We start from the raw sequence: 13,509 nt of genomic DNA on the forward strand, positions 1-13,509 counted from the left end.
TAATGAATGCTTGAAAAGTCAACACCAATTCTTTTTTTGGAGGTTTTACTGTTCTACAAGTCAAAGAACAGGGATGAGAGAGTTGGGGAAAGACATGTGGGACAGGAACCACAGGGTGAACTTGAACCTGGACTGCCCAAGTACACAGGGTGCAACATAACCACTAGGCCATCTGTAGCCTGATTTGTTGTATTTTTTACACAAATTAAGTTAAGTCAAACAAAATAGAAACTTCAAAGCAGTTAAAAATTGCTGCCATGAAGAGTAAGAAAACCAAATGTTGTAATATCAATGTTGATGTTAATCAATGCGATAAACTGCTGCTGTTAGAAGTTCAGTAACTACAAGCTAAATTTATAAAACAAGTTTTAAAAACTCCCTTTTCACAAAAAAATCCCCAAATATTTTTTCATGTATAAGCAAACATATGCAGCTCAGTGTTAGGTTTATGCAGGACACAGTAGTCATATGCACAGCTGTGATTAGCTGATCCCAATTATCGCCTCTCAGCTCCCACAGCCAATCACAGCTCTTTTTCTCAACACTGTGGTGTATTTAAATATGATGTATTTCTCACTAATCCATGCTGCTGCTGATGGCAAAGCTTAACCTCCTCCACCCCAGCCTCTTCCTCTATCGCATAAAGCTTGTTGCACCCTCATATTCAGATTCATGCTACTATGAAGCAATTGCTTTCGAAGTAATTCTATTGTATTCAATATGGATCAATATGGTCATAAATGTATCTATCCAGATGCGTGTTTCTAGCCATGCGTTCCCTGGAAAGTCAAATAATGCTACCTGACTAACTCAGGGAGCATCTTCTGAGCAGAGCCTTCTCCGCAAAGAAAAACTGTATATCCATTTTGCAATAAAACAGTTAAATATGGATATACAGTGTTCCTGAATAAACTTACGTGATGATCCGGGATTTCAGGTTGTTGATGTCGGGGTTGGGAGGCTGTGTGATGGGCAGGATGGGGCTGGGGCCCTCTGACAGGGGAGTGGATAGGGGGCCATCCACTTGCTCCTCTGCCGATGAGGAGCCCACCTCTTGCCCCTGACTGTGAGGGTCATGTTCAATGGTGAGCTGCAGCAGCCGGCTAGTCTCCTGGATCAGGAGATCAATCTATAAATAAAATAAAAAAGTTACTTTGTGGATACAAATGCCTTTCAGTAAAGATTCAGTAAAGATAGACAGATAAAGGAAACAACTTCAAGGCACTGAAATACCTTCAATTTCATGGCATGCATGCTGTAAAAATGAAGGGATTTTTAATAGTTTAAGGCATTATGATTGTTTAAAGAGAATGCCTTGGATTTTTTTACTAATTAATTCCATGACTAAACCCAGAACCAAAAAGCACCTTGAAGATGCCCTTTTTAAGTCCAGGAAAATCCCCTTTCAGCAGTTTTTTTTTAATTTCAGTAACAATGTGTGAGGTGGAATGTGGTGAATACCTCATCTAGAGGGACATTGTGAATGGGCGTCCCATTGATCTCAAGGATCCTGTCTCCAACATGAATGGAGTTCTTTACATCCGGACTGATGCAGTCTGCGTCCACCCTGAATGAAACAGAACAATAAGTGGAGAATAATGTTAAAGTAAACCTTTCTGCACTATGATTTTTTTTCTGCTGGACAGACTTCAGCTGTGATAAACCTTCAGCTCATTTAAATAACAGTAGCTCAGATTTCTGCTCATTTCCTTTTTCTTACTCTCCATTATACATTTTAAATGAATCTCATCCATCACATTGTCTTCCATTTTTAATCCTCTCTTCTTCTTCCTTTGTCCTCCGCTAAGCCGACCTTTCCTAGACTCAGTGTCATATGTAGCTCCCTTTAACACAATAAACAGAAACAAGGACACAAAGACTCACTGGGAGACTCTGACAGTGTGTCCGTGTTCAGGACTGTAACCGTTTGTCGGGCTGAGCGGCTGGTCGATGGCCACAGAGAAACCTCGCCCTCTTCGTCCGTTGTTGCCCTCTGCCGTGGCCGGGATGGACACGAGCGTGACGGTGTGGGGGATCCGTGAACATGGAGAGTCTGGCAGCGACACAGGGGTGACGATAGTCTGGTAGTAACAGTGACCGCTGCAGATGGAGGGAGAGAAGGAGAAGATGAAGAGAGAAGTAGTGACTGAAATAGCTAGAAAAGGTTATTAGATTTTCAGACTCTACAACAGCTGTAAGAATCATCAGGGAAACGTGAAGTACTGATTACAGGCGTTTTAATAGCATCACATGTTGTTTACGAGCATCAGCTGGGTTTGAGAAAACACTGTGCTGTCATTGTTCAGAGCTGAGGGTCAGTGTGACCCTTCATTGGTCAAAACCTGCTCCATAAATCTGTTTTATTTTCCCAAAATCATGCTGAGAATGTGAGGGAGACTCATTAAAGAGCAACACAATGATTCACAACCAGCACACCAGTGCTTCACGATCAGTTTGGACAACTCTTTTGTAAACTGCAAATTTTGCTGATCTAACTTAAACCCAGTGAATCAGGCTCATCTTTCAATTAATCTAATGGACTGAGACAATCGCACTGTCATTATTGGCTCAGAGAAGAGGACAAAGGCTGCCCTGTGTCTCTGCAGTTTGGTTTATATTGAACACTCTGTTTTTGAAGCCTGAGGCTTGTGACAGTCACACTACCCTGGGGCTACATGAAGCAAGAACAAACTGAACCAGGGACAAACAAAAACAGAGAGGGGTTTTTGTTTCTTTAGTTTTACTTGAGCCAGTAATTTTTTACATCTTCTTTTAATTTAAACAAATTCTCTACCTCACCATGGCTTTGCCCCCCTTGTGTTTCTTTAAAGCCAGGGGTATCCAAACCTTTACCTACGAGGGCTGCATGCAAAAATCTGTAGGGGTGGTGGTGCCATTTTTAAATGCCATACCCATAATAGTACAGTTAGTAAAAACAATCTAATTTAGGTGAAGATGTTCTTAGTAACTGGTGATGGTAAATGGTTAATTAATGGTTTTATAAGCCAAATAGCCACGATTTTAAGGATTTTGGGGAGGCCAATCAGAATGCAGGGTGCCTTCGTTGGCCCTGGCTACCACTAGCTCCACCTGGGGACACCATAAGTACTGACATTTGCTGCTGTAATCCCATTAGGGCATTAAAAATGGAGATATTATCTTTATTTTGGTTGCCAATACATGTACTATTTAAAGTGTTATCTAAATGAAAAAAAAACACATCAATATATTATTCTTGTCAAAATGTTTGTTTACAGAATTTGCATGGTAGTAGTGCATCTGAAACTAATGGGGACAATACCATCAAGTAGGAGTAGACAGGTTATCAGCCATGTTGATTATTGATGTTGATATGGATTTGGCTGAATATCTGCATTGGCATTTATCTCGCTGATAGTTGGTAAAATTGATCAATTAAAAAACAAGTGTGCTACTTTGGTTCCACTGCAAAGTGCACCTTCCCCTCTTGCCTTATTTTCCATCTCCACAATCTTACCAAATGTCCTTTATACAACACACGCTAAGTGGCTTAATGTCACATGAGTTTTATCATTTTTATCAATCAACACTTGGCCAGTGAGTTTATGGTATCACTTACTGATTTTCTGCTGCTACTGTGTTTCTCTATACTGCTTCTCATGCTGACAGATCTTTGGCTAAACTGTTTTCCATCATTCTTTTGAGCATGCAATTTTACTTACAAAGCACATTTTATACATCAAGATGAATGCATATCAGCTCCAACTATTGGTTATTGTCTCATGAGGTACTAATAATCGGTACTGGCCCTGAAAATCCAGTATCGATACTCTCACCATCAAGCATAGGTTTCATGTTTTAGTGTGGGCTATATTTTAATTTATATTCAAATTTGCAGCGGACCAATCAAAATGATCTGTGGGCCACATTTGGTCCCCAGGCCACGGTTTGGACACCCTTGTTTTAAACTCTTTCTTCAGACTTTTCTCAGTTTTTCAATTTTTTTCTTGTCTAATCTGCAGTTTTTTTCATGTGTAACGATGGTACAAGGAATAGTTGTCTTGTTTGTGGTGCGTTCAGGAGCCATGGGTAAGAGAAGGTAGTATCAGTATTATCACTACTTGGAGCTTTCATGTACAGAGCCTGGGTCAGTTCAAAGTGGTAATATTTTGGGCTATGATGGCCAGGTAGTAGAGGAAGTAAGATAAAGAATGCCTGTGTGTTGACATGTTGGGTTATGAGCAATAGTATGGAGCAGGGTGGAGACACTGGAGATCACTGCTCAACCCTCCTGAGGTGAGGATTCTACTTAATGAAACACCAGTAAAGGAACGTTGGCAACTCTGATGAAGTTCTAGCCTTTTATTGCCCATTGGTCTGCATAGTTGACATGTGGGTGCCAATATTATGAGCATAATTGGATTTAGGGACTTCTTGACTGGGCACTTATCCTTTCAGTAGGGCACAAGTTTCTTGTGTTTGTTCCACATTCTCTGTCACCACCTCACAATAAACCTCACATTTAAAAATGTGTTTGTCTTAGTGGAAATTCAGTGTGAAAGTTACCAAAAAAATGCACCACAGACTAAGCTCCAGAATTAACAATGAAACAGTGGTTGTTGTAAATTTGTGTCAGACGATGCCACAGTTTGTCATAATGTTGACAAAAAGTCCTTTGAAGCCCAAAGCAAAGCACATGAATTCAAGACTTTGCCAGTCAAATTCTGCTTTAGCCTCTTGTTCATTTTTAGTGGCTTTGGTTGCACTTCAAAGGGATTTCAGCTGGATTAGCTCACTGCCTAAGAGGGGATTAGGAAACCAACCATAAGAAAGAAAGTTTGGTTAATTCAAGGGAAATGGAGCACACCACAAACTTCACAAGCTTTGATTTTACAGTATTAAAACATTACAATATTATAAAACAAAGTCTGTTTGACTCTATAACATTTTGGTGCTTGCATTTTTATAACTCCATGCTTGATGCTCACCAGTAAAGTTTGGATCTCTCTACCAGAGCGTATGTGTCTCCATCACCGATGAACGCCCTGCAGTTTAGACAGGTGAAGCATTCTGGGTGATATTTCTGTTCTCCTGCGACCTGTCAGTGAAAAAGCAAAGGCACAGTTAAGAGAGCATTCTGCCTGACAGGCTGTCAAAGTGAGTTTACTGATCCACAAGGACCCCTGGCAGGAATTTACGGGAGTGAGTTTTTTTTTTTTTTAATTAAGGTATCTTTATTAGTTTCACAAATGTTAGCAAAATACAATCTGTCATACAATTGGATAAACTTACATTTTTTTGTACAAAACATAACCACGAACTCTCATCCCACTTTCCCTATTACACCATAAAGAAAATAATATCAAACTAAACAAACAAAAAAAGCAAATGAGCCAAACACAAACAATAAAAGGGGACAGGGGAATCTATACATTTATACATTAAAAACATCTAAAGTGTTCGTCTTTTCCACCTGGTTAAGAACTGGTTGCCAGACCCTATAAAAGTTATCAGTGCATCCTCTTGTAATGTACCTAATTTTCTCTAAGGTCAGATGGTACATGAGGTCTCTGATCTATGTGTTTAAGGTAGTAAAATTCTCCTTGCCAGGAGTGTAGAAAATGCTATCATTTTTGTATTGTGTGAATTGATTTTGAGATCTTGCGGTACTGTTCCAAATATTGCTATTATGGCAAAAGAAATGTGCGTTTAACTCTTCTTCCCATTGTCTCTTAAATTGGACCAGGGGTTCTTGGTTATAGGAAATGAGAAGAGTATAGATTTTGCCAATAAATCCTTTTAAGCAGAATCTAAGTTCCAAAACAGACTCAAGAAGAGAGGTGGGTGGCAAGGATGGAAAGCGAGTGAGTATGATGCAACCGGAGCAACAGGCAGGAAGAGAGTGTAATGAGTGGTCGCAGAAGTGGGGCGAGGTCTGGTCACTGAGGGTAATAGTGAAACAGAGATTGAATTTGCTCCTGCCAGATCCCCTTGCAGAGCTCAGGGCGGTTTACAAACAAGGGAGGGAATTGAGTTATAGACATAAAAACCGAGCAGGCAATGAGCAGATTCATCATAGTGGCAGATCTGAGGATGACGCTGCAGATGGAGGTTTCTAGCTCAGACCAAATGCTGCTGAAGTGATCAAATAAATCATGTTTACTGCTGCTCATTAGACATATTTGCCCTTGCTTGTTGTGACTCTGTTTGGCGGGGAAATCAATAAAGTGGTACACACTTCACATATCAGAATCGACCCTTTTTAACTCCTTCAGGTAAACGTGCACCCATCAATGCAAATGGCCCACCCACTCCTATAACTAATGACTTGTATGATTAAACATGAGCTTTGATGTTAAGCACCGAAGGTCGAGTCCACTAGAGCTGTTCACTCCCTTGAGGCGGTGTTTGTGGTTTTATTTTGTGCACTGGGTGGCAGAAAATTTTTGAGGCAGTGGGCCCCCTGTCAGCCCAGCTCAACTGCAGTCATCTGCAATGCTAATGAAGTATAACGGGAATTAGGAGGGGCATTACATGGATGAATATTGAACAAAGAACAATCAATTAAACGCAAATAAAAAAAGGGAAACTGAGGAATTTTGCATTAAATACTCCCATTATTTGAGGATAAAATAGATCCCTGTACCCAATTTCTTTACAAAAGGATTCACAATCTATAATGCAGAGAACATTTCAGCACTATGAAAGCTTAATTTGTTTTTATGTTTGAGTATTCAAATCACTAAGGAGAGAAATAGAAGCTCATGAATGCATCCTTTAATGAAACAGGCTTGAAGGAAAGGGTACTCTCTCTTTATGGTGCACAAACCTGAGACAAAACACTGAAATCTCAGACCAAAAGGAAGAAAATCTGAAGATCAAAGAACCAATAAAACCAATACGTACAGCCATATGTCTGCAGCCCCACCCTTCTGGGAGAGCAGCATACACAAACAGATAAACAGGCTGCATGGACCCTCAGGTCACAGTACAAGCAGATTAATTAAGAGCTTCTTTAACTTTATTATTAATCTGAGCAGATCCTTACAGCTAAAAGAGAAAACATGCCACCACTTGGCCTTAAAACGGGGAGTATGATAGCATCCTGACACTATTTTTGGCTTTTCTAGCCTTGGATTTACTGCAACACAAAAGACTTAATAGCACATTAAAGCCAACATGAAAATAAAGGATCTTCCACCTTTTGCTGTGAATATTGAGATATTCATGCATAAACAAGCTTATAACAGAGAGACCATATGGGAGGGAGAGAGAGAGAAGGAAACAGAGATGTAAAGGCTTTGGTAATGGACAAGGGAGCACGGCAGCTGTAGGGCTTATTGACCAACTTAATGTCTTTACTTCTCCTCCATGCAGACTCATAAAAAGATGTAAACAATAACTGTCTGACATCGCTAGTGAGAACAAAAACAACATATCAGAATAAAACGAGGATATCTGAGGACTTACAGTAAGAATAAAGAAAAACTAAAAGAACATTTTGAAGTTCAAAACATCCATTTTGTCATTATTTAAGCAATAAGGGTTGTATGTCACTATCAGCTTTCTCTCTCTGTTTTTACTGTGTTTATGTGTCACTTAGGTAGGGCACTATAAATGGGAAAGACAGGAAGAAAGGACAGCTGGATGGAGATGGGTGTGTGACTCTGAACACCCTCACACTACGGCTGCCACTTGCGTGCCATGCAGGCACATAAACATGCAAAGACACACACATCCATTCTGCACACACCCTCTCAAACCCCATTTGACAGGCAACAGCTGCTGTCCTCACAGTAAGTGCATATTTCCTCTCCAGACTATCAGTGTATAGAGGCAGATTCAGAGGACTAGAAATTTCAAAATAAAGCCTTGCTTTATTTGATTTTTACCCATGTGACTGCTTAACCAACGTTGTGCAAAAGGCAGATTCAAGAAACATCACATGAACCGATACACCACTGGTTCCACTTTTTATCCTCACTAAACACAGATCTGCATGTGTCTCAAGACTGGGGGAGAGTATTCTTTTTATTTTTGAATTAGCTCATCATACTCACGAGTTTGTGACTGTGTTCAATGCTTGTGTAGCCTTGTGTCGTCTTTTAGACACAACAAAACAGACCCTGTGAGCACGTGTCGTCTTTGCAATGGTTAGCATTTGTGATGAGGTTAAAGGAGAAACCAGGTCAAGGTGCAACACAATGGTTGTAGTTAGCCAAAAAAATTAAGAAATAGCGTGATGTTTATGGATGACTATGAGAAATTTAGCTGAAGTATCAAAGAGCTCTTGTTCCGGAAATACCTCAGATTTTATTATATTTTAAATTAACAAAAGCAGACATACTCCAGCATCTTCAACCTATTTTACCTAGTAACCTTGAGTGAAAAATGTTTTCAGACACTCTTTGTAAGCAAAGCATAATAAACTTGACATTTCTAGGGGTTCTTCTGGTTCCACAAACTATTACAGGATCTGTCTCTAAATTTTTGTGTCACATTAGTCATCCTCTGAATTGTTGTTTCATCAAAACTTATTCTGTAAAAACATGTTATGTGGTGCTAGGCTAAAAGTCAATGTAGCAAAACATGGTTGTACCATATTTTACTGCAAACAGTATTTGAATTGTCTTGCAAGTAAAATTATTGGTGTCACATAACCTGACCGGTCTACAACCTTTTATAGGAGGGTAAACTCTATGGCTCAGGACATCATACAGTGTCCTGATCATCCTCTCCGTGCTGAGTTTGATCTCCTACCCTCTGGCAGGAGATTCAGATTACCACAGGCTAAATCCAACTATTCTATTTTCACTACAATATAATGATGGTTCTGTCTTCAGTTGCCCTTCAAGGTATTTGTGTACTTGTCCATTTCAGTGTTGTATCTAAACTTGTGTGATTGTGTTCCCTATGTTTTATGTTTTTACCTGCCTGCAAAGCAAATTTCCCTTAGGGGACAATAAAGTTGACAATGAAGTTGAAGTAAATTGTATGTGGGCTTCTTTCTTAAATGTAGTTTTAATTTTAGCATTATTTATGCATTCAAGTGTTTCAAAGTTAGCAAAAACACAGTTTGTGATGAGACAGACACATCAGTTTATGCTAGCATAGCTACAAATTTCATTTGTTTAGATTGTGTTATGCTACTAGCATAGCTATTTTTATTTAATAAAACTGAAATTATATATCAAGTACAAGGTTTGAAATACCAGAATTTTAAATAATCCTTTATACTTCTCCCTTTAAATGGCTATTTGCTAGCTAGCATAAGTTTTGCTAGTTAGTCAGGTATGAAAGAGTATAAACACATTTAGCAGTTACTGACTTGATATAAAGTTATAACTAGGGCTGTCAAATGTTCTAATGTTTTAATCGCGATTAATCTCAGCACTTTTGTAACCACAATTAACCTCCCCATCTTGCAGGTATAACTTTTGTTTAATTTTGGATTTTCTAACCATCTTAAGCTACAGCTCACTTCTTGTTTAGACACAGACCTGCTTTTATTTTTTTATTTCAATATATTTTTGGGGCTTTTTATAGCTTTATTTAGAAAGGAGGTCAGTGGATAGAGTCGGAAACATGGATGAGAGAGAGGGGGAATGATGTGAGGAAGTATTCACAGGCTGGAGTTGAGCAGCAGATGACTTTTGACTTATCCAGTGAGTTGTCTGTGAGTGTTTATGAGGTGAAATGAGACATTAACAAGTGATGAACTTATTTAACATCACTGTAGCTGCAGTGAGATGCTGAGGTGGCTTAACCAAAGCGTGCTGAAAGTGAAAATTAAACATATGATTAAAAAAGAAATACATTAATTATGAAACTTAATCAATTGTGATAAATGCATTAATTCTGAGAGTAGTAGTTCTAACATATTAGAACCGTCTTTTGACATCCAGCCTGTGTTCATTTAATGTTAAGTAAATTTTAACCCAAAACACATCCTAAAGGGCTACATTTCAGTGTGTATTAAAAAGAGCAGCTGCAACTGCAGAAAGCTTGCCAAATAAACAGTAGTTTAGTAATGTAAAGTGCTGTGAAGTATATTACTAAGAAAATATTCATGCTGAATAATGTCAGCTCAGTGGAAATATAAGCTGAAGCTAAAAAGGACACTGAAAACTATAGGCTCAAATCTTTACAATGGTCACAACAAATGCTTTCACACCAGGCTGTTTGGGTCCTTTGGCCCTTATTTGATTTTAATGATTTATATGTGTCACCTCAGGTCTGCTGAGGAATGTGAACAGAGCCTTTTAGGCTGTTTGGAGGAATTTATGATGCTCTAATTCTCTCAGTGACACTCAACACCTAAGAAACATGTTGGTAGTAAGTCACAAATGCCTAATGACTTCTTCAGATTGTCTGTCACACTTGTTGAAACTTTCTGAAGTGATGTCTGGGTAATCACCTCTCTGGATGTTAAATGTGAAAAGTGAAGCAAACAATGAGTCATAGTCTGGGGGGAAAACTGAATGCAAGAGTAATAATACAGAAGTATATTTAAAATAATATCCAGAAGTCCTCTATCTTCTTCTTGAGAATTTCCCCTTTTTATCATCCAGTGTTTTTCACAACATTAGACACATTTCAGATATGACACATAAAGCTTTTCAATTTCCTTATATCATTTTGAATTTTCCTTGTTATCAATGAATTATATTTTGTAGCTAAGAAGGCATGAGTTTAAATAAATTGGAGAAAACAGAGGCCAACTGTGGTCATAAATAAAACCATGAAATGAAGGAGCTAAAAACATTAGCCCGACTGAACAACAGTATTTATGGCAACTGATAAACCTAACACTGTTAAGATTATCATTAAAGTCACTGCAAACTGAAAGCAGGCATTCATAATATTAAGTTTTAATAATGTTTCAGCTTTATTAACCTCCATGATGTTTTAGCATTATGTTAAAACAATTTTCAATGTGGTCATTAAATAATTTGATCAAGGGGTTCTGTTGCTTCTCCAATAATTAATTAAATAATTTAATTGTATTCAATAAGCATTGTCAAAAACGTATCTATCCATGTGGGGATTTCTAGCCATGTGCACCCTGGAAAGTCAAAGCATGCCACTTGACTAACCCAGGGAGCATCTTTTGAGCAGAGCCAAGTAAAACTGTATATCCTTTTTGCAATAAAATGGTTAAATGTATTTCACTGTTTATGTCAGAGCTGCATGCTTTTTTCAATAAACCCATCACAGGACGGTCTGTAGCACAATAAATAAGGGCACGCATCTCAACGACACATGCAAAGCATTCACACTCAGCATGTGAACATTTGATGGAGTCCAGGATACACAAGCCAGCGCTCCAACAATTTGGCCAACAAGATGAAGCCCCAGTTAGCCTTCAGCTACCTGCAGACTAACTGATGTCCTTGTGGGGTTAGTTACAGGGTTATATTGCACAATGGCTGAAGAAAGTTTGGTTGATTGTGACATTTTGGCTAAAATAAAAACAGAGCTTCTCCTATTTTAATATTTTTAGATGAAAACTTGTTGAATCAGCAAAAAGACACAGGAGCTACAGCCATCATGTATACTAGAATAATTCCCTAACTAATTCAAGTCATAATGCCCTTGAGACATTGAACCATGCTATTGCATATTACAAGTTTTCAATAGAGTGTGATCAGAAACCTCCGCATGCCCTTTGGTCCTATTACATCTACAAGCACCACAAAAAACCTTCACTCGGGCCCGCTGACTTCACTCCAATCAGGCTAAATGTGGAATGGTGATCTCATCACAACACCGCCTAAGGTGCTTCTGAATGGCCTTGCTAAATAATGGGAGATCTGGCTCTGCTCAGCCTCACATTTGAGGTAATGAACTTGCCTCTAAAAGCCTCCCTTCATTATCTGAAGTCAAAAACACAGTCCATATGTGACCAGGCTCCCAGGATGAACAGAGGACTGGTGTTTTAAAATGACCTCATGCTGATGTTTGGAAGAAAGCTGCACGTGTATTGGGTACTTGATACTCCCTGTAGAGACAAATACAACTGGGTCACATCACAAAAAGGGAATTCCTATGGCTGCAATAACTGACAATGTAGCCAAGATGTTTCACACGGCTTTTGGAACAGAAACAAAATCAAAGAATACATGATACTGATTCCCTTTAAGGCTTCCTACTGTAGACATCATTTAGGCAAACACAATTAAACTGAAAGCCTGAGAGGGAAAACAGTGAGCCACATTGATGCTCTCTGAATGGAAACCCCCCTTTAGCTACAAACAGTACAGTACCACACACAAGCCTGAGCTTTAGAAATGCTGGAAATGTATTCAGCTTCTTCCTTCCTCTCTGCACACTGATGCTTTACACTTCAGCCTGCATGTAGGTGGTTAATAAAAATAACACAGTCACAGTGACATACTTATCTGCCTTGACAAGTGTAGCCCATCTCTGATTCTGCACAACTGCATGCTTTAAAACTTGTCTTTTGATTCAGGGAAAAATGGTCTCTATAAATAGGACACGTGCCATGGCTCATCAGTTTTTAATGGCATCAAAAAAAAGAAAAAACTGGAGCGGCGTGCGGGGAAAGAGGAACAGATTTACCCAGTGATGCACTGACCCACTTTAAAAACGAAACACAAAACACAGCAGCTACCAGAATAATGCTTCAGCTTTAGTTCACAAATTAAAGACATAAAAATGGAAAGAGTTTCTGCAGAGACAACAGCTCTCATCCTCCTTACCAGCCTTCGCTCTACTGTACATCACCCATCAGACCCCTACTAACCCTCATCCTCATCCTCATCAGCAGCAGACATCATCCTCACCTTCTTCTCCTTCTTCCACAGCCTGAGACAGCAGAAGCTCCAGAAAAACAGGTCTCCCACCATGTCAGCGAGAGCTGGCGTCTCTCCCCTCGCTCTTCTAGTTCATTCTACCGATGGAGGCGATTCTCCCACTGTCACAACAAAACACTGGCAGCGGCCAAGCCGGCCGGAGAGACGGAGCTACCGGGGGAGGGAGGGAGGAGGGAGAGAGAGAGAGAGAGAAGCCCAGCCTCTGCAGCTGAGCTCATCTCTGAATCAGTGTCACTCCTCCCGGCTCTCTCCCCCACCTCCCTCCCGCTCTCTCTTACTTTTGCTATGACCTCATCGTTTCCTGTTTGGCCCTGCCCACTCTTGCACACGCGCCACTCGGCTGCTTCAGCCGCACATAGACACACATGAACAGCTCCCCACCCCCTGTATCTTTGGTAAATTCCTCTCTCCTCCCCCTCGTCTCCCATGCCTCTGTTCCTGCAATCAAATTTCAAAACCTGAGAGTGACTTATGGGACATTTTGTGAGGAAATATTGTTCTAAAGCTATTTTTTACATGCTGTTTTTTATTTGCTTTGGTATATTCAAGTAAAACCAACATATAACAACATTGTTTCAGCCATATAGCTGCAAAACTATAACTTTATTTCCAGACCTGCTTTTTTAGAATCCCTTGTGATTGATTTTCTTTTTAACTAAACCAGTCCATTTGAAGTCAATTAAATGTCTGAAAA

The 13,509-nt window shown here is 39.5% G+C and overlaps 1 protein-coding gene across 3 annotated transcripts in view; it reads right to left on the reverse strand.

Annotated features, from left to right (window-relative positions):
• Positions 1–13,509, reverse strand: part of limk1a (LIM domain kinase 1a) — an 83,930-nt gene that overhangs the window by 12,440 nt on the left and 57,981 nt on the right. For 2 of the 3 annotated variants that reach the window (XM_041806541.1, XM_041806551.1), the window contains 4 exons: positions 4,968–5,077; positions 1,885–2,100; positions 1,462–1,567; positions 918–1,129 (listed from right to left, as the gene is read on the reverse strand). In XM_041806541.1, the coding sequence (XP_041662475.1) occupies positions 918–1,129; positions 1,462–1,567; positions 1,885–2,100; positions 4,968–5,077 (644 nt within the window). Of the gene's footprint in view, positions 1–917; positions 1,130–1,461; positions 1,568–1,884; positions 2,101–4,967; positions 5,078–12,785; positions 13,026–13,509 lie in introns of those variants that run through there. The other variant, XM_041806559.1, reaches the window with a different exon arrangement.

This window comes from Cheilinus undulatus, linkage group 2 (genome assembly GCF_018320785.1).
Source record: "Cheilinus undulatus linkage group 2, ASM1832078v1, whole genome shotgun sequence".
In the NCBI taxonomy this organism is placed as follows: Eukaryota; Metazoa; Chordata; class Actinopteri; order Labriformes; family Labridae; genus Cheilinus; species Cheilinus undulatus.